Source organism: Oncorhynchus gorbuscha, linkage group LG02 (genome assembly GCF_021184085.1).
Source record: "Oncorhynchus gorbuscha isolate QuinsamMale2020 ecotype Even-year linkage group LG02, OgorEven_v1.0, whole genome shotgun sequence".
In the NCBI taxonomy this organism is placed as follows: domain Eukaryota; kingdom Metazoa; phylum Chordata; class Actinopteri; order Salmoniformes; family Salmonidae; genus Oncorhynchus; species Oncorhynchus gorbuscha.
This window is the reverse complement of record NC_060174.1, coordinates 36,155,312-36,176,169: the sequence shown is the minus strand read 5'-3', so window position 1 is coordinate 36,176,169 and position 20,858 is coordinate 36,155,312. Positions and strand designations below refer to the sequence as shown.

At 44.3% G+C, this 20,858-nt stretch overlaps 1 protein-coding gene across 1 annotated transcript; it reads right to left on the bottom strand.

Moving 5' to 3' along the window:
- Window positions 1–5,702: 5,702 nt before the first annotated feature.
- LOC124001647 (peptidyl-prolyl cis-trans isomerase FKBP4-like) lies at window positions 5,703–12,583 on the bottom strand. The gene is made up of 11 exons (XM_046308627.1): window positions 12,146–12,583; window positions 10,750–10,894; window positions 10,525–10,667; window positions 10,289–10,409; window positions 10,027–10,183; window positions 9,577–9,667; window positions 9,335–9,418; window positions 9,056–9,241; window positions 8,799–8,942; window positions 8,582–8,677; window positions 5,703–6,821 (listed from the first exon to the last, which is right to left on the bottom strand). Exons 1-11 carry the CDS (start codon window positions 12,236–12,238, stop codon window positions 6,753–6,755), a joined length of 1,329 nt encoding a protein of 442 aa, XP_046164583.1. The 5' UTR covers window positions 12,239–12,583; the 3' UTR covers window positions 5,703–6,752.
- Between the last annotated feature and the right edge of the window lie 8,275 nt (window positions 12,584–20,858).

Below are 20,858 nucleotides of genomic sequence, written 5' to 3'. Positions count from 1 at the left end.
ATAACAAGAAGCTGATTAAATAGCATGATCATTACACATTTTCCACAAAGTGCCGGGGACAATAAAAGGCCACTCTAAAATGTGCAGTTTTGTTACACAACACAATGCTACTGATGTCTCAACTTTTTAGGGAGCGTGCAATTGGCATGCTGACTGCAGGAATGTCCACCAGAGCAGTTGCCAGACAATTGAATGTTCATTTCTCTACTATAAGCCACCCCAATGACGTTTTATAGAATTTGGCAGTACGTCCAACCGGCCTCACAATCACAAACCATGTGTATGGCGTTGTGTGGGTGAGCAGTTTGCTGATGTCAACATTGTGAACAGAGTGCCCCATGGTGCTGGTGGGGTTATGGTTTGAGCAGGCAAAAGCTACGGACAACAAAGACATTTGTATTTTATCTATGGAATTTTGAATGCACAGCAATACCGTGACGAGATCCTGAGGCCTAATGTCATGCCATTCATCTGCTGACATCACCTCATGCGACAGCATGATAATGCACGGTTCCATGTCGCAAGGATCTGTACACAATTCCTGAAAGCTGAAAATGTCCCAGTTCTTCCATGGTCTGCATACTCACTAGACATGTCACCCATTGAGCATGTTTAGGATGCTCTGAAATGGCGTGTACCACAGCGTAATCCTGTTCCCGCCAATAATCCAGCAACTTCGCAAAGCCATTGAAGAGGATTGGGACAACATTCCAGAGGCCACAATCAACAGCCTGACCAACTCTATGCGAAGGCGAAGGAGATGTGTTGCACTGCACACCAGATAGACTGGTTTTCTGACCACGCCTCTACCTTCTTTTTTTAACAGTATTTGTGACCAACAGATGCATATATGTATTCCCAGTCATGTGAAATCCATAGATTAGGGCCTAATTAATTTATTTAAATGGACTGATTTCCTTATATGGGAAAGGAAAGGGGGGATACCTAGTCAGTTGTACAACTGAATGCCTTCAACTGAAATGTGTCTTCCGCATTTAACCCTCTGAATCAGAGAGGTGCGGGGGGCTGCCTTAATCGACATCCACGGAACAGTGGGTTAACTGCCTTGCTCAGGGGCAGAACGACTGATTTTTACCTTGTCAACTCAGGGATTCGATCCAGCAACCTTTCAGTTACTGGCCCAACACTAACCACTAGGCTACTATTTTAATTTTAAATGTGGCAAATAGTACTTAAATAAAACAATTATGCAAACTGGATTTTTGCATTACAGTTTGTCTGATTATAAATGGTCAAATAAATTGCGAATGAGATGAGAAATCTGCTCCTTTTATTCTCTGTTCCCAACGCTCTAGGCGACCAGTTTTGATAGCCTTTAGCCGCACCCTCATTCTACTCCTCCTCTGTTCCGCGGGTGATGTGGAGGTAAACCCAGGCCCTGCATGTCCCCAGGCACCCTCACTTCTGTGATCGAAAAAGCCTTGGTTTCATGCATGTCAACATCAGAAGCCTCCTCCCTAAGTTTGTTTTACTCACTGCTTTATCACACTCTGCTAACCCTGATGTCCTTGCCGTGTCTGAATCCTGGCTCAGGAAGGCCAACAAAAATTCTGAGATTTCCATACCCAACTATAACATTTTCCGTCAAGATAGAACTGCCAAAGGGGGAGGAGTTGCAGTCTACTGCAGAGATAGCCTGCAAAGTAATGTCATACTTTCCAGGTCCATACCCAAACAGTTCGAACTACTAATTTTGAAAATTACTCTCTCCAGAAATAAGTCTCTCACTGTTGCCACCTGCTACCGACCCCCCTCAGCTCCCAGCTGTGCACTGGACACCATTTGTGAATTGATCGCCCCCCATCTAGCTTCAGTTTGTTCTGTTAGGTGACCTAAACTGGGATATGCTTAACACCCTGGCAGTCCTACAATCTAAGCTAGATGCCCTCAATCTCACACAAATCATCAAGGAACCCACCAGGTACAACCCTAAATCTGTAAACAAGGGCACCCTCATAGACCTCATCCTGACCAACTGGCCCTCCAAATACACCTCCGCTGTCTTCAACCAGGATCTCAGCGATCACTGCCTCATTGCCTGTATCCGCTACGGAGCCTCAGTCAAACGACCACCCCTCATCACTGTCAAACGCTCCCGAAAACACTTCTGTGAGCAGGCCTTTCTCATCGACCTGGCCCGGATATCCTGGAAGGACATTGACCTCATCCCGTCAGTTGAGGATGCCTGGTCATTCTTTAAAAGTAACTTCTTCACCATTTTAGATAAGCATGCTCCGTTCAAAAAATGCAGAACTAAGAACAGATATAGCCCTTGGTTCAATCCAGACCTGACTGCCCTCGACCAGCACAGAAACATCCTGTGGCGGACTGCAATAGCATCGAAAATTCCCCGCGATATGCAACTGTTCAGGGAAGTCAGGAACCAAAACACGCAGTCAGTCAGGAATACTAAGGCCAGCTTCTTCAGGCAGACATTTGCATCCTGTAGCTCCAACTCCAAAAAGTTCTGGGACACTGAAATCCATGGAGAACAAGAGCACCTCCTCCCAGCGGCCCACTGCACAGAGGTTAGGTAACACGGTCACCACCGATAAATCCATGATTATCGAAACTTCAAAAAGCATTTCTCAACGGCTGTCCATGCCTTCCGCCTGGCTACTCCAACCTCGGCCAACAGCTCCGCCCCCCCACCCCCCCCCGCAGCAACTCGCCCAAGCCTCTCCAGGTTCTCCTTTACCCAAATCCAGATAGCAGTTGTTCTGAAAGAGCTGCAAAACCTGGACACGTACAAATCAGCTGGGCTTGACAATCTGGACCCTCTATTTCTGAAACTATCCGCCGCCACAACCCCTATTACCAGCCTGTTCAACCTCTCTTTCATATCGTCTGAGATCCCCAAGGATTGGAAAGCTGCCGCAGTCATCCCCCTCTTCAAAGGGGGGAGTCACCCTGGACCCAAACTGTTACAGACCTATATCCATCCTGCCCTGCCTATCTAAGGTCTTCGAAAGCAAAGTCAACAAACAGGTCACTGACCATCTCGAATCCCACCGTACCTTCTCCGCTGTGCAATCTGGTTTCCGAGCCGGTCACGGGTGCACCTCAGCCACGCTCAAGGTACTAAACGATATCATAACCGCCATCGATAAAAGACAGTACTGTGCAGCCCTCTTCATCGACCTTGCCAAGGCTTTCGACTCTGTCAATCATCATATTATTATCGGCAGACTCAGTAGCCTCGGTTTTTCGGATGACTGCCTTGCCTGGTTCACCAACTACTTTGCAGACAGAGTTCAGTGTGTCAAATCGGAGGGCATGCTGTCCGTTCCTCTGGCAGTCTCTACGGGGGTGCCACAGGGTTCAATCCTCGGGCCGACTCTTTTCTCTGTATATATCAATGATGTTGCTCTTGCTGCGGGCGATTCCCTGATCCACCTCTACGCAGACGACACCATTCTATATACATCCGGCCCGTCCTTGGACACTGTGCTATCTAACCTCCAAACGAGCTTCAATGCCATACAACACTCCTTCCGTGGCCTCCAACTGCTCTTAAACGCTAGTAAAACCAAATGCATGCTTTTCAACCGTTCGCTGCCTGCACCCGCACGCCTGACCAGCATCACCACCCTGGATGGTTCCGACCTTGAATATGTGGACATCTATAAGTACCTAGGTGTCTGGCTAGACTGTAAACTCTCCTTCCAGACTCATATCAAACATCTCCAATCGAAAATCAAATCTAGAGTCGGCTTTCTATTCCGCAACAAAGCCTCCTTCACTCACGCCGCCAAACGTACCCTAGTAAAACTGACTATCCTACCGATCCTCGACTTCATCTACAAAATTGCCTCCAACACTCTACTCAGCAAACTGGATGCAGTTTATCACAGTGCCATCCGTTTTGTCACTAAAGCACCTTATACCACCCACCACTGCGACCTGTATGCTCTAGTCGGCTGGCCCTCGCTACATATTTGTCGCCAGACCCACTTGCTCCAGGTCATCTACAAGTTCATGCTCGGTAAAGCTCCGCCTTATCTCAGTTCACTGGTCACGATGGCAACACCCATCCGTGGCACGCATTCCAGCAGGTGTATCTCACTGATCATCCCTAAAGCCTTTCGTTCCAGTTCTCTGCTGCCTGTGACTGGAACGAATTGCAAAAATCTCTGAAGTTGGAGACTTATCTCCCTCACCAACTTCAAACATCTGCTATCTGAGCAGCTAACCGATCGCTGCAGCTGTACATAGTCTATCGGTAAATAGCCCACCCATTTTTACCTACCTCATCCCCATACTGTTTTTATTTATTTACTTTTCTGCTCTTCTGCACACCAATATCTCTACCTGTACATGACCATCTGATCATTTATCACTCCAGTGTTAATCTGCAAAATCGTAATTATTCGCCTACCTCCTCATGCCTTTTGCACACAATGTATATAGACTCCCCTTTTCTTTCTTTTTTTCTGTGTTATTCACTTGTTAATTGTTCACTCCATGTGTAACTCTGTGTTGTCTGTCCACACTGCTATGCTTTATCTTGGCCAGGTCGCAGTTGCAAATGAGAACTTGTTCTCAACTAGCCTACCTGGTTAAATAAAGGTGAAGGTGAAGGTAATTTCAAGTTTAAATGCAATGATCGTGAAAATGGCTTCTTTTGATTTTTACATGCATTCTGGGTACTCTGATCAGGTTGTAGATATACTGTACTATACAAGGCCTCGCAGACTGCTAACTGATGTCTATTTCCATTAAGGAAGCCTTATGAAGACAGTTTAGAGTTGTGAGTGCAATTATATTTTTGTGGAAATGTATTATTTATCTAAAACAAGCACTTTTCTACCTAGATACTCTGGCTAGGCTGTAGATATAACATACATACTCAGATATGGTGAAAATGGATTATTCATAAAGATACATATTTTCCTCTAATGCGCTTGTATGGTATATACAAAGCATTAGGAACACATGCTCTCTCCTTGACAGACTGACCAGGAGAATCCAGGTGAAAGCTATGATCCATTATTGAGGTCACACACTTCAAATCAGTGTAGGGGAGATAGGGGGAAGAGAAGCAGTGGCATAAAGTATTTAAGTACAAATATTTTAGAGTACTACTTAAGTTATTTGGGGTATCTGTACTTCACTATATATATATATATATAACAACATTTACTTAACTACATTCCTAAGAAATAATGTACTTTTTACTCCATACATTTTCCATGACACCCAAAAGTACTGATTATATTTCAAATGCTTAGGACAGGGAAATGGTTTAATTCACACACTTCAAGAGAACATCCCAGGTCATCCCTACTGCCTCTCATCTGGTGGACTCACTAAACAAAAATGCTTTGTTTGTAAATAACGTCCGAGTGTTGGTGTGCCCCTGGCTATCCGTAAAAAAATAAAAAATAAATAAGGGGAAAAAAATGGTGCCATCTGGTTCTCTTAATATAAAGGAATGTACATTTTACTTAATACTTAAGTATATTTAAATCCAAATACTTTAGACTTTTACTCAAGTAGTACTTTACTGGGTGACTTTTACATTAGTTATTTTCAATTAAGGTATCTTTACTTTTACTCAAGTATGACAATTGGGTACTTTTTTCACCACTGGGGAGATGCATTTCGGGGGGGCAGAAGATGCATTTCTGATTTAACAGTTGGCCAAAGAAAGTTGTATTGTACAAAACATGTGGATACACAAAAACAAAAGTTTGAGTCATTTCTGTTTATTAGATACTACAGAGAACCAACCGTAATGCTCCAATCAGAAAGACCCCCCCCCATCAACACAAGAATTTGACACCCCAAACCCCACCAACTGACCAATCTCACTCCCTAGCTGCTCCGTCCTGTTCCAACACTTGATTCTACAAACCAACTGCTATACAGAACTGTGATTAGCTGAATCAGGTATTATTCTAGAGCCAGGTCCGCTGGATCTGGATGCTGTAAGTCTGCATCTCAAATGACACCCATTATCTATATAGTGCACTACTTTATAGCAGCCTCCTCAGGTTAGACACAGGGCACTGGTCAAAAAGTTGGACATATGTCATCGACAGGGTATCGAGTGGGATTTGGGATGCAGCCATAGACTATAATAAGACTATATATGTAATCTGACTGAGCTTTATACTGGCTGAGTTTGAGCAGGAGAAGCTGCTAGTTCATATCAGCTACTACACATACACACACACACACTTTCCAGTCGTGAAGTAAATCATCCCATTAAGAAAAGTTAAAGAGAGAAATCATAAACCCAGGGTAAGAACATACAGTGTTTGAGAAGCAGAGAGCAATTGTTTAGTGAGCATGACTTCTGCTAGAGAGGGTGCTGCTACGGTCAGCAGACAGCCGCACACACACAGGGAGCAGTCCCCAGGAATTGATTAGTTGGCCTTGGAAGGGGGGGGGGGGTGAATACACACATCTAGTACTGAGCTTCCAGCTCCATTAAGCAAAGAAGTCTGAGTAGGGGTGTGCAGGGAGGGGGCAGCCTGCTTACATGCTAACCAGAGGGAGGGGAGGGGGAATCCTTTTAGCCACACCTCTGGAGTGCAGTCAGCTACAGAAGGCCCACCCAGCCAGCTAGCTGCCATGATGATAGCACACAGACACACAGGAGATACAGTCGAGCCATGGACACACATGCACTTCTCTCAAACACACTAACACTTTCTCTCTTTAGAAACACAAATGTCTGAAGTTAAGTCTTCATGACAGACTACCACATCTGTCTCCAGCAGTCATTACTCCTGTCCTCCATTCTCCTCCACCTCCATCCCTCCTCCGTTCTCCATCCCCTTGTCAGCCTCCTCCTGATCATCACAGCAGAGAGAGAGAGTAAGAGATATTTTAATACAGTTTAGTTCAATGTTCAGAGGTGATGTAGCTTCATAGACAGGTTGGCTGACAATGTCATGAAAATTATGAGTCTGTGGCCAGGAGGCGTGTGTGGTTATAATTCTGAATGGTCAGATAGCTAGCAACAACAGCAACAACAACAAGCTGCTACCATGTAGGGAATTGTAGGTGGCTCGTTAATGATACCATGTCTTGTTTTTAGGTGTTTTGACTGATGTCATGTCTATGCTAATATGGTTCAAATAACAATGTATTTGAGAGACATGTGCTCATAATGCAAATGTATTTATGTTTTCAACAAACATTTGGAGACTAATTATAGTTTGCATGTTGTCAGTCTAAGCCAACCCAGTATATTTTGCCCCATAGTTGCGCAGTGTTGTCATGGTACCAGAATTGACTTCAATACCAGGTTTAGTATCACAATACTCAGCACCACATAAACAAGACATATTAACCAAAGTCACAGAATGGCACTTGATCCAGACAGAAACTCAGCTACTGCTCTGTTCAATCGTTGGGCACCTTTCGAGTTCAATATCATTACATGTTACACATTTTTTTTTTTTTTTTTAAACATCAACCTTGTTCAGACACAGCCATGTGCAGTGCATTTGGAAAGTATTCAGACCACTTGACTTTTTCTACATTTTCTTACGTTACAATCTAAAATACATTTTTTTTTCTTCAATAAATTGGCAAAAAATTCAAAAACCTGTTTTTGCTTTGTCATTATGTGGTATTGTGTGTATATTGAGGGGGAAAAAAATATATTTTATCCAATTTAGAATAAGGATGTAGAAAAAGCCAATGGGTCTGAATGCTTTCCAAATGAATCAGGCTAGGCCAATTGTGCGTCGCCCCATGGACCTCCCGGTCGTGGCCGGCTGCGACGGGGCCTGGCCTCGAACCCAGTCTCTGGTGGCACAGCTTAGACCACTGCGCCACCCGGGAGGCCCATAATTATACCATCAATTTGACTTTTTTACCAATTACACAATGGTAATCATTTATTTGAATGGTAAATCTTGATTTACCCAGTTTATCAATAGAGATGTAGCCTAGGCCTATCCACAATACAGGTGAAGGCATTTTCAATAAGAGTGTGTACACGCATTGAGTTATTGAGCTTGTGTTGGCTGATTTCATGGGGCTAAGATAACAAACAACCTGCTTTCCTTCCATTTTGGACTTATTATACTGATCAACATTTGCATAGAAGTATCTTAATTTATAAATGGCTAAGTGGATCGTGCCTGATCCACTTAGTCATTTATAAATTAAGATACTTTTATGCAAATGTTGTTGATCAGTATAATAAGTCCCAAATGGAAGGAAAGCAGGTTGTTTGTTATAATAAGCTATAATAAGGGGTCGACTGTGCTGATAGACAAACTTGATCCGTGAGACACATGAGAATAACCGAAATTAACACATTCTGATACCAAAATGTTTTTCATTTTCATGTTCTAATATCGAAAAAGTACCAAAGTTTTGGTATACCGTCAGTTTTGTTGATTAACAACCAACCTGTCTATAGGATGCTACGTGTGAGTTAGTCTGCCCTCTGGTGGTTAATTTAGAGAACTACAGCCTTGTTCTGTGTTTTCTTCAGTATTCCATCACCACTTACATTGGGGCAAGGGGAATTGTGTGGTGTGGAAGGACTAGGAAAAGTGTGTAGTGTGTAGAGGCTAAGGGCTGTTTGTCTCACCTTAGCATCTCTCTCAGCAAACTTCTGGAACATGTTGGCATAGAGCCTCTTGTCCTTCTCATGCTGCTCCTTAATCTGTTTCTGGCACAGAGCCACCTGGAAGGGCAGAAAAACAGAGAGACCCTGATCAGACAGACAGCAGGGCATGAGATGGGGCATCCAGAAGAGGAGAGGAAAGTTTCGACTGAGGCACACAAAGATCATTCTAGTACAGTACCTGGCTTTTGGCGGCCTTGTTGCTAGGATACAGTTGTATGACACGCTGGAAGTCTGCTCTCGCCCTATCAAACTCCTTCATGGCAAACAGCGCCTCCCCCCTCCGGAATAGAGCCTTTTCATTAGTATCGTCCAGCTCCAGGGCCTACACACAAGAATGAGAGAGACCAGGAACCATAGGTGAATAAGTGTGGTGTGGAATATTCAGGTAGTCAGATATGTTCAGATACAGTCAGGTGTGTGTCTGAGTGAGTGTACCTTGTCACAGTTGTCAAAAGTAGAGCTTGGTTCCTGTAGCTTGAGGAAGCACATGGCCAGGTTGAGGTGAGCAGCCAACCGCAGGGAATGAGCCTTCTGCTCCTCCCCCTCAGGTAAACTTGATTCATTCTCCAGCCAGGACACAATCCTCTTATACTGGACAGACGCTTGGCGATACTTTCCCTCCTACACACAAACACATATCATATCCTGTGTAAATCTGCACCAATGTTTGAAGCTACTTCCCTTCACACAACAGAAACGTTAATACACACCCACCTTGAAGTACTGTGTTCCCTTCTCCTTGACAATGATGCTCTGCTCTAGTTTCTCTGCGGAGTTCATTTCCCAGGATTCCTTGGCCTGTGGAACAGGAAGCATATCACTTCTCAGAACACCAGACACATCTAGGGAACGTTCAGTACGTTCAGTAGGCAAAATGTGTGGAAATGCCATGAACAAAATGCAGAAGGGATGTTTCTGGACAGGGCCGTCTAGTTGATATGGCTAAATGGTCATACCTTCTCGAAGGTGGTCAGTTTGACTTTGTACTGCAGAGTGGCTTCACCAGGAATATTGTACTTGCTGTTGCCTGTGTTTCCATAGCCATACCTTCACACAACCACACACACACACACACACACACACACACACACACACACACACACACACACACACACACACACACACACACACACACACACACACACACACAGTTATACAGAGCACAGAGGGCTGCTGAGGGGAGAACAGCTCATAATGGCACAAATGGAATGGCAATTAAACACATGGAAACCATGTGTTTAATACCATTCCGCTCCAGTCATTAACACGAGCCCGTTCTCCCCAATTAAGGTGCCACCAACGTCCTGTGATATAGAGTGCAGACAACTCGGCTAATATGCCCAGAAAACACACAATTACACATTTCTCAAAACAACATAGTACACTAGGTTTGTAGTGGGTATTACTTGGGTTTGATGATGAAGAGGGACTCCTCTCCCTGCTCCATGGCCATCAGGGCTTTTTCCACTCCGCTTGGCAGACCCAGGCTCTCTCCATCTCCCAACTCAAACTTCAGCTCCCTCTTGTCAAACACCTTGCCCTCACAGCTGCCCTCCAAACACACTGCAGGGGAAAGAGAAAGATAGGTGTGTGAGAGCTGGTAGGTCTTAGTTTGGTTTGGCGTATCCCTGTTCCTTATTGATGATACGTTTGTGTGCGCGCTCGTACCTTCTACGGCAGCTCCTTCATTAGGCTTGGTGTATCCCTCTCCCTTAGTGATGATGCGACGGATGATTCCTCCATCCTCTCCCTCAGTGATGTCCTCCCCCCGAAACTCAAACAACTCCACCTAACACACACAAAACATTCAATTTGAGCACTCTTACAAAGTCACACGTCAATGTTGGCACAGAATGTGTATCTCAAAATCACAACTTCTAAATCCCTGACAGACAGAGGGTTACCTGGAAGACAAGTGTAGCGTTGGGGGGTATCTTCGGGGGGCTGCCAGCACTGCCGTAGGCATACTCTGGTTTACAGATCAGCTGGCTGATCTCTCCTACTTTCATAGTAGCCACTCCCAGGTCCCACGCCTTGATGACCTGGCCTACACACACACACACACAGTTATAGTAGCCACATCAAGGTCCAACACCTTGATCACCTGGCCTACACTAACAGACACACACCTTTGCCCAGCTCAAAGGAAAACTTCTCTCCTCGTTCACGACTGGAGTCAAACGGGGTTCCATCCAGCAGGGTGCCAACATAGTGAACAAACACCTTGTCCCCAGTCATAGGCAGCTCTGTCCCTGTGCCTTCCTGCTTCACCAACTAGAGATGGAGGTGAGGTAGAGACTGAAGATTAGTGGTGCTGTAGCAATGTATGTGGTCTAGTACACTGAACAAAAATTCAACCTAACATGTAAAGTTTCATGAAAAAGATCCCAGAAATGGTTCAATACAGACAAAAAGCTTATTTTTCTCTAATTTGTTTTACATTCCTGTTCTTGCACCTTTATCCTTTGTCAAGAGAATCCATCCACCTGACAAGTGTGGCATATCAAGAAGCTGATTAAACAGTATGATCATTACACAGGTGCACCTTGTGCCGGGGGCAATAAAAGGCCACTAAAATGTGCAGTTTTGTCAAACAAGGCCACAGATGCTTCAAGTTGAGGGATCGTACAATTGGCATGCGGGCAGCAGGAATGTCCACCAGAGCTGTTGCGAGAGAATTGAATGTTCATTTCTCTACCATAAAATGTAATTTGAGAATTTGGCAGTATGTCCAAAAGGCATTATAGAAATTGGCAGTACCATGTTCGGGATGCCCTGGATCGACATTGTGTTCCAGTTTCAGCCAATATCCAGCAACGTTGCACAGCCTTTGAAGAGGAGCGGGCCAACATTTCACACCACAATCAACAGCCTGATCAACTCTATGTGAAGGAAATGTGTAGCGCTACATGAGGCAAATAATGGTCACACCAGATACTGACTGGTTTTCTGATCCACGCCCCTACCCCCCTTTAAGGTATCTGTTTTCCTAGTCATGTGAAATCCATATATTAGAGCATAATGCGTTTATTTCATAACTCAGTAAAGTCTGAAATTGTTGGATGTTGCGTGTATTGGTCTCAAATGGAATGCTGCACGGTTGTTACCAGAGGCAGTTGCAGCACCTTCTGTGTGTGGTGCATACCTTAGATATATTATTGTCTCGGCCGTAGGCCAACATCATGGTGGAAAGACATATGAACTTAAAGGTTATAGATCTGCTGGCTATCGAATATGTGGGTAGCTAGCCAGTTAGCTTGCTAACCATGTAAGAACTAACATGTTTATCGTTGGCTAACGTTAGCAAACGGCAAAACCCAAATGTTGCAAATTCAGTCGTTGTACTACGCAAAACCATCTAAGTAGTATTAAGTTAACCTAGCTAACCAAATGACGAAAATAAAATGTTAGAATTAGTTTAGGCTACCGTAGTTCTGGTAATATCATTCATTGCATTGGCTAGGTAAGCGAGCAAGCCCACGTTAGCTAAGCTAGCTGACGAACTAACGTAGCTTTCTCAGTTACCTTTAAAACCCCTCCATCTTTCTTCTGCGTGATATCCTCTCCCTCCATCGGGATGTTGTTCTGTTCTTCGTTGGTCACCTCTTCAGCAGTCATAGCCCTGGAGCCCCTGGCCTGAAACAATGTCTGCTGACGTTAGCTAGCTAACAATACGGCTGGCTAGCAGGGCGCAAGCTAGGTAGATAACTATGGTTTGGAAAGGAGAGCTGCGCCACAAATCAGCTAGATCAAGAATCCGTTTGTCTTAATAGCTATATTTCGCACATTTAGCGCCAAATTATGCCGGATATCGACCGTTGTGCACCAGTCTCCAAACTGAATGTTTGCTATTGAGCTGCTTGGCTAATAAGTCAAGGGGTCCACGTTGCTGTGTTGTTTGCTTAGTTCTAGCATCTGGAGGAAAAGCCGAGAACTTTCCAGATACGCAGCGAGGAAAGGGGGGTGGCGGAATTGTCATCGTCGTTTGAAGCAAGTGACTCAATTGCCGTCTAACGAAACACATATAATGTCCATTAGCTCACACATTGTTTTATGGTGTGATAAACACATGTATTGGGATCTTTTTTAAACAATGTTTTATTTGGGGGAAAGCTGGCGTATTCAGGACAACTCGGAAACGTAACATTTCGACTTGTAAACACGTTGTAGAAAGATGAGGCCCGAGTTTCCCAATTGGAAATGGTCAGAATCAACTAATATGAGCTCTACGCAAAAACTTGCTTTAATTTTAACTCGGAGTTTTCGACTTGTCATGAATAAACTCTCTCTTAAATAATACATTTTTCTTCAAATAAAAGCCCAGTCATAATAATGTTCATTATAATTTAGAACTCGGAAATGTCCGACTTGGAAACTAGTTGTAGAAAGATGACGTTTGGAAACGATCAGAATCAACCAATAGGAGGCTCTATGCTCTTTTTAACTCAGAGGTTCCGAATTTCAGAGTAGTCTTGAACACGCATGAGGTCTGAGCATAGATGACAGAGAAAGAGACATCTATCACTGGCAAAAAAAATCTAGTCAGGGTGGGTGAACAGGGAAGGGAAAATTGAGCACGTTCTCGAGTGGATCACTTTGTCAAGACCAGGGGGAGAATGACTGCCCCCTTTCATTGAAGACACTAAAGTTTAAGGCCGACCGCAGTACTGCAGGCATGTTTCTAAGACAATACTGGTACCAATAATTGCTTCTAATACACCGCATGTATCTCCTTGAATTTATTATTTAAAAAATGCACACAGGGACACTTAAAGTCTAGGTAACATGGTCACCACCGATAAATCCATGATTATCGAAAACTTCAACAAGCATTTCTCAACGGCTGGCCATGCCTTCCGCCTGGCTACTCCAACCTCGGCCAACAGGCCCCCCCCCCCGCAGCTACTCGCCCAAGCCTCTCCAGGTTCTCCTTTACCCAAATCCCGATAGCAGATGTTCTGAAAGAGCTGCAAAACCTGGACCCGTACAAATCAGCTGGGCTTGACAATCTGGACCCTCTATTTCTGAAACTATCCGCCGCCATTGTCGCAACCCCTATTACCAGCCTGTTCAACCTCTCTTTCATATCGTCTGAGATCCCCAAGGATTGGAAAGCTGCCACAGTCATCCCCCTCTTCAAAGGGGGAGACACCCTGGACCCAAACTGTTACAGAGCTATATCCATCCTGCCCTGCCTATCTAAGGTCTTCGAAAGCAAAGTCAACAAACAGGTCACTGACCATCTCGAATCCCACTGTACCTTCTCCGCTGTGCAATCTGATTTCCGAGCCGGTCACGGGTGCACCTCAGCCACGCTCAAGGTACTAAACGATATCATAACCGCCATCGATAAAAGACAGTACTATGCAGCCGTCTTCATCGACCTTGCCAAGGCTTTCGACTCTGTCAATCATCATATTATTATCGGCAGACTCAGTAGCCTCGGTTTTTCGGATGACTGCCTTGCCTGGTTCACCAACTACTTTGCAGACAGAGTTCAGTGTGTCGAATCGGAGGGCATGCTATCCGTTCCTCTGGCAGTCTCTACGGGGGTGGCAGAGGGTTCAATCCTCGGGCCGACTCTTTTCTCTGTATATATCAATGATGTTGCTGTTGCTGCGGGCGATTCCCTGATCCACCTCTACGCAAACAACACCATTCTATATACATCCGGCCCGTCCTTGGACACTGTGCTATCTAACCTCCAAACGAGCTTCAATGCCATACAACACTCCTTCCGTGGCCTCCAACTGCTCTTAAACGCTAGTAAAACTAAATGCATGCTTTTCAACCATTCGCTGCCTTCACACGCCGCCAAACTTACCCTAGTAAAACTGACTATCCTACCGATCCTCGACTTCGGCGATGTCATCTAAAAAATTGCCTCCAACACTCTACTCACTAAACTGGATGCAGTTTATCACAGTGCCATCCGTTTTGTCACTAAAGCACCTTATACCACCCACCACTGCGACCTGTGTGCTCTAGTCGGCTGGCCCTATCTACCTATTCGTCGCCAGACCCACTGGCTCCAGGTCATCTACAAGTCCATGCTAGGTAAAGCTCCGCCTTATCTCAGTTCACTGGTCACGATGGCAACACCCATCCGTAGCACGCGCTCCAGCAGGTGTATCTCACTGATCATCCCTAAAGCCACACATCATCCCTAAAGCCATCATTTGGCCACCTTTCGTTCCAGTTCTCTGCTGCCTGTGACTGGAACGAATTGCAAAAATCGCTGAATTTGGAGACTCTTATCTCCCTCACCAACTTCAAACATCTGCTATCTGAGCAGCTAACCGATCGCTGCAGCTGTACATAGTCTAAATAGCCCACCCATTTTTACCTACCTCATCCCCATACTGTTTTTATTTATTTACTTTTCTGCTCTTTTGCACACCAATATCTCTACCTGTACATGACCATCTGATCATTTATCACTCCAGTGTTAATCTGCAAAATTGTAATTATTCGCCTACCTCCTCATGCCTTTTGCACACATTGTATATAGACTCCCGTTTTTTTCTACTGTGTTATTGACTTGTTAATTGTTTACTCCATGTGTAACTCTGTGTTGTCTGTTCACACTGCTATGATTTATCTTGGCCAGGTCGCAGTTGCAAATGAGAACTTGTTCTCAACTAGCCTACCTGGTTAGAAAAAGGTGAAATAAAAAATCAATCTTAAATGGATCATTGTTTATTATCAGTTAACTGGAGAAGTTCCAACAAACTTGATGCACCATAGTGAACGTCTGTCAGGAGCTCTAACGGGGCAGTCCCATTAGATTGCTTATATATAGACAAGTTATATTTGCATGATTTAGCTTATTCATAATTCATTCATCATTAATGTTTGCTTAATTCATGTGACAGACAAATACTGGGTCATGTATATGACAGACCAACACCTCACAAGGCCTTTTCCTTGCTGAGACCTTGACACTGGGATATCTTTCATTCTCAAAACAAGGGTCTGGGCGTACTGCCAAATTGCAGATACTGATAGTGAGGATATGCTTAGTGAGTCACTTGCATGAACACAGGAAACAGTTATTAGTAAAGCACATGAATAGAGCACGGAAATGGATTTTTAGAAAAGCACAAAAACAAAAATGTCCATGGTGCTGGAGATCAGAGGTGTCCGGTGTGATCATGGCAGATTGAGTAGTGCAGAAGGTGTCGTATGCTGAGGCAGTGAAGAGAGTAGTAGAGGAAGATGGGTTCAGGGTGAGGGACCCTAAGAGGATCCCAATGAGTAGGCTGAGGCCAACAGAGAGTGATAGGAATAACATGCTACTCCATCTGACTATGTTTTTTTTCTTCATCTGACTATGTTTTTTCTCATGGTCCGAGAGCATCTGGTGGTGGCACACTGCTACTCATTTCTCCAAAGTGGAGATTTTCTCTTTTCTCCCTCTCTCACCTGTCCATCTCCTCATTTGAATCCCATGCTGTCACTGTCAATTGTCCACTCAAGCTTAACATTGTTGTCATCTGCCCACCAGGTGTCCTTAGAGAGCTCCTCAATGAGCTTGACACCTTGGTAAGCTAAATTCCTGACGATGGCTCACTGCTCTTCGTACTTGGCGACTTCAACTTCCCAACATCTGCCAGTTGGCACTATGCATTCAGGCAGGTAGCGTTCCCCTGGCATCCGCTAAACCCAGATTCGTCCGTCGGACTGCCAGATGGTGAAGCGTGACTCATCACTCCAGAGAACGCGTTTCCACTGCTCCAGAGTCCAATGGAGGCCAGCGTTACACCACTCCAGCTGACACTTGGCATTGCACATGGTGATCTTGGGCTTGTATGTGGCTGCTCGGCCATGGAAACCCATTTTATGAAGTTCCTGACGAACAGTTTATGTTCTGATGTTGCTTCCAGAGGCAGTTTGGAATTCAGTAGTGACAGTTGCAACCTAGGACAGACCATTTTTATGCGCTACGTGCTTCAGCATCGGCGGTTCCTTTCTGTGAGCTTGTGTGGCCTACCACTTCGCTACTGAGCCATTGTTGTTCCCAGATGTTTCCAATTCACAATAACATCACTTGCAGTTGAGCGGGGCAGCTCTAGCAGGGCAGACATTTGACAAATTGACTTGTTTGAAAGGTGGTATCCTATGATGGTGCCACGTTGAATGTTCCTGAGCTCTTCAGTAAGGCCATTCTACTGCCAATATTTGTCTATGGAGATTGCATGGCTGTGTGCTCTATTTTATACACCTGTGAACAACGCGTGTGACTGCAATAGCCAAATCCACTAATTTGAAGGGGTGTTCACATACTGTTGTATATACTGTATAGTGTATATTAAATATTCCCACAGCACCCCCCCTCGCACCACCTCCCAAAATAAAAAATAATTTTGTCAACACTCACATGTTACTTTCCCCCCCCTTACAGCTCTGACTTGGCTGATAGTAAGTACATTTTTCCTCAATAAAGTAACTATAACTGTGATATGTGGTTGCCCCAACTAGCCATCTTAAGATGAATGCACGAACTGTAAGTCTCTCTGGCTAAGAGGGTCTGCTAAATGACACATTTTTTTTATTTCATACTACAGAATAGTAGGCTGCATGCACCTATAATATTTGTTGCGGCCCACCATAATACAGAAGAATATATATATTTTTAAGTTGGCTGTTATCTTTGCATCAGGTGACAGAAATCTAAATTCACTACCAGCACTTTGAAAAGTTTATTTAATTGTACTTTCTTTTGGATATATTATCTCACATTCCTACTGCCAAAAGGACCAACCACACGGACAACCAGTAAAGTATGTTAAAATACTTTTATTCAACATTCTGGCTTGTAAGTGGACATTTTCCAAAGAAATGTATGGCATTAATCTCAGACTGTGAACCAGAGGTATCACAGTCTATTTGTCAGGCAACCTATACTAGATGTGCATTTCCCTTTCTAAAAAGTTTTTACAGTACTGATAATTACAACTATTGTATACCTGAGGCAGCAGGAGCATTATTATCAGTTATGAAGTAGGCTGGTGCTCCCCATTTCCCCTACCAGCCATACCCCATCCAGGAGCAGTTCATGCAGAGGAGTGACAGACTCCATCCTAGCTGGAGGGGTGCTCTCATCTTATCTACCAACATAGACAGAGCTCTAACTCCCCTAGCTCCACAATGAAATAGCCAGCCTGCCAGCTTTGCAGCCTACTCAATCACTTTTTATAGCTACTGTTTACAGGCCTCCTGGGCCATATACAGCGTTCCTCACTGAGTTCCCTGAATTCATATCGGACCTTGTAGTCATAGCAGATAATATTCACATTTTTGGTGACTTTAATATTTACATGGAAAAGTCCACAGACCCACCCCAAAAGGCTTTCGGAGCCATCATCGACTCAATGGGTTTTGTCCAACATGTCTCTGGACCTACTCACTGTCACAGTCATACTATGGACCTAGTTTTGTTCCATGGAATAAATGTTGTGGATCTTAATGTTTTTCCTCATAATCCTGGACTATCGGACCACCATTTTATTACGTTTGCAATCGCAACAAATAATCTGCTCAGACCCCAACCAAGGAGCATCAAAAGTCGTGCTATAAATTCTCAGACAACCCAAAGATTCCTTGATGCCCTTCCAGACTCCCTCTGCCTACCCAAGGACGTCAGAGGACACAAATCAGTTAACCACCTAACTGAGGAACTCAATTTAACCTTGCGCAATACCCTAGATGCAGTTGCATCCCTAAAAACATATCATAAGAAACTAGCTCCCTGGTATACAGAAAATACCCGAGCTCTGAAGCAAGCTTCCAGAAAATTGGAACGGTAATGGAGCCACACCAAACTGGAAGTCTTCCGACTAGCTTGGAAAGACAGTACCGTGCAGTATCGAAGAGCCCTCAATGCTGCTCGATCATCCTATTTTAATTGAGGAAAATAAACACAATCCGAAATGTATTTTTGATACAGTCGCAAAGCTAACTAAAAAGCAGCATTCCCCAAGATAGGATGGCTTTCACTTCAGCAGTAATACATTCATGAACTTCTTTGAGGAAAAGATCATGATCATTAGAATACAAATTACAGCCTCCTCTTTAAATCTGAGTATTCCTCCAAAGCTCAGTTGTCCTGAGTCTGCACAACTCTGCCAGGACCTAGGATCAAGAGAGACACTCAAGTGTTTTAGTACTATATCTCTTGACACAATGATGAAAATAATCATGGCCTCTAAACCGTCAAGCTGCATACTGGACCCTATTCCAAGTAAACTACTGAAAGAGCTGTTTCCTGTGCTTGGCCCTCCTATGTTGCACATAATAAATGTCTTTCTATCCACCGGATTTGTACCAAACTCACTAAAAGTGGCAGTAATAAAGCCTCTCTTGAAAAAGCCAAAACTTGACCCAGAAAACATTTTAAAAATGATCGGCCTATCTTCCATTCCTCTCAAAAATGTTAGAAAAAGCTGTTGCACAGCAACTCACTGCCTTCCTGAAGACAAACAATGTATACGAAATGATTCAGTCTGGTTTTAGACCTCATCATAGCACTGAGACTGAACTCGTGAAGGGGGTAAATTACCTTTTAATGGCATCAGACTGAGGATCTGCATCTGTCCTCGTGCTCCTAGACATTAGTGCTGCTTTGATACCATCGATCACCACATTCTTTTGGAGAGATTGGAAACCCAAATTGGTCTACATGGACAAGTTCTGGCCTGGTTTAGAGCTTATCTGTCGGAAAGATATCAGTTTGTCTCTGTGAATGGTTTGACATCTGACAAATCAACTGTAAATTTCGGTGTTCCTCAAGGTTCCGTTTTAGGACCACTATTGTTTTCACTATATATTTTACCTCTTGGGGATGTCATTTAAAAACATAATACTGTTAACTTTCACTGCTATGCGGATGACACACAGCTGTACATTTCAATGAAACGTGGTGAAGCCCCAAAATTGCCCTCACTAGAAACCTGTGTTTCAGACATACGGAAGTGGATGGCTGCAAACTTTCTACTTTTAAACTCGGACAAATCAGAGATGCTTGTTCTAGGTCCCAAGAAACAAAGAGATCTTCTGTTGAATCTGACAATTAATCTTGATGGTTGTATAGTCGTCTCAAATAAAACGGTGAAGGACCTCAGCGCTACTCTGGACCCTGATCTCTCTTTTGACGAACATATCAAGACTGTTTCAAGGACAGCTTTTTTCCATCTACGTAACATTGCAAAAATCAGAACCTTTGTCCAAAAATGATGCAGAAAAATGTATCCATGCTTTTGTTACTTCTAGGTTAGACTACTGCAATGCTCTACTTTCCGGCTACCCGGATAAAGCACTAAATAAACTTCAGTTAGTGCTAAATATGGCTGCTAGAATTCTGACTAGAACCAAAAAATTTGATCATATTACTCCAGTGCTAGCCTCCCTACACTGGCTTCCTGTCAAGGCAAGGGCTGATTTTAAGGTTTTACTGCTAACCTACAAAGAATTACATGGGCTTGCTCCTACCTCTCTCTCTGATTTGATCCTGCCGTACATACCTACACGTACGCTACGGTCACAAGACGAAGGCCTCCTAATTGTCCCTAGAATTTCTAAGCAAACAGCTGGAGGCAGGGCTTTCTCCTATAGAGCTCCATTTTTATGGAATGGTCTGCTTACCCATGTGAGACGCAAACTCGGTCTCAACCTTTAAGTCTTTAGTGAAGATTCATCTCTTCAGTGGGTCATATGATTGAGTGTAGTCTGGCCCAGGAGTGTGAAGGTGAACGGAAAGGCTCTGGAGCAACAAACCACCCTTGCTGTCTCTGCCTGGCCGGTTCCCCTCTCTCCACTGGGATTCTCTTCCTCTAACCCTATTACAGCGGCTGAGTCACTGGCTTACTGGTGCTCTTCCATACCGTCCCTAGGAGGGGTGCGTCATTTGAGTGGGTTGAGTCACTGATGTGATCTTCCTGTCTAGGTTGGCGCCACCCCTTGGGTTGTGCTGTGGCGGAGATCTTTGTGGGCTATACTCGGCCTTGTCTCAGGATGGTAAGTTGGCGGTTTAAGATATCCCTCTAGTGGTGTGAGGGCTGTGCTTTGGCAAAGTGGGTGGGGTTATATCCTGCCTGTTTGGCCCTGTCTGGGGGTGTCATCGGATGGGGCCACAGTGTCTCTTGACTCCTCTTGTCTCAGCCTCCACTATTTATGCTGTAGAAGTTTGTGTCGGGGGGCTAGGGTCAATCTGTTATATCTGGAGTACTTCTCCCGTCTT

What these genes read in the sequence shown, in the direction of transcription:
- LOC124001647 (XM_046308627.1), bottom strand. Translation starts at nt 12,238, where the DNA reads ATGACTGCTGAAGAGGTGACCAACGAAGAACAGAACAACATCCCGATG. An exon ending in TTCCTTTGAGCTGGGCAAAG is followed by an intron (nt 10,668 to 10,749) that starts GTGTGTGTCTGT and finishes GTGTGTGTGTAG; the next exon opens with GCCAGGTCATCAAGGCGTGG. An exon ending in TGAAGGAGCTGCCGTAGAAG is followed by an intron (nt 10,184 to 10,288) that starts GTACGAGCGCGC and finishes TTTCCCCTGCAG; the next exon opens with TGTGTTTGGAGGGCAGCTGT.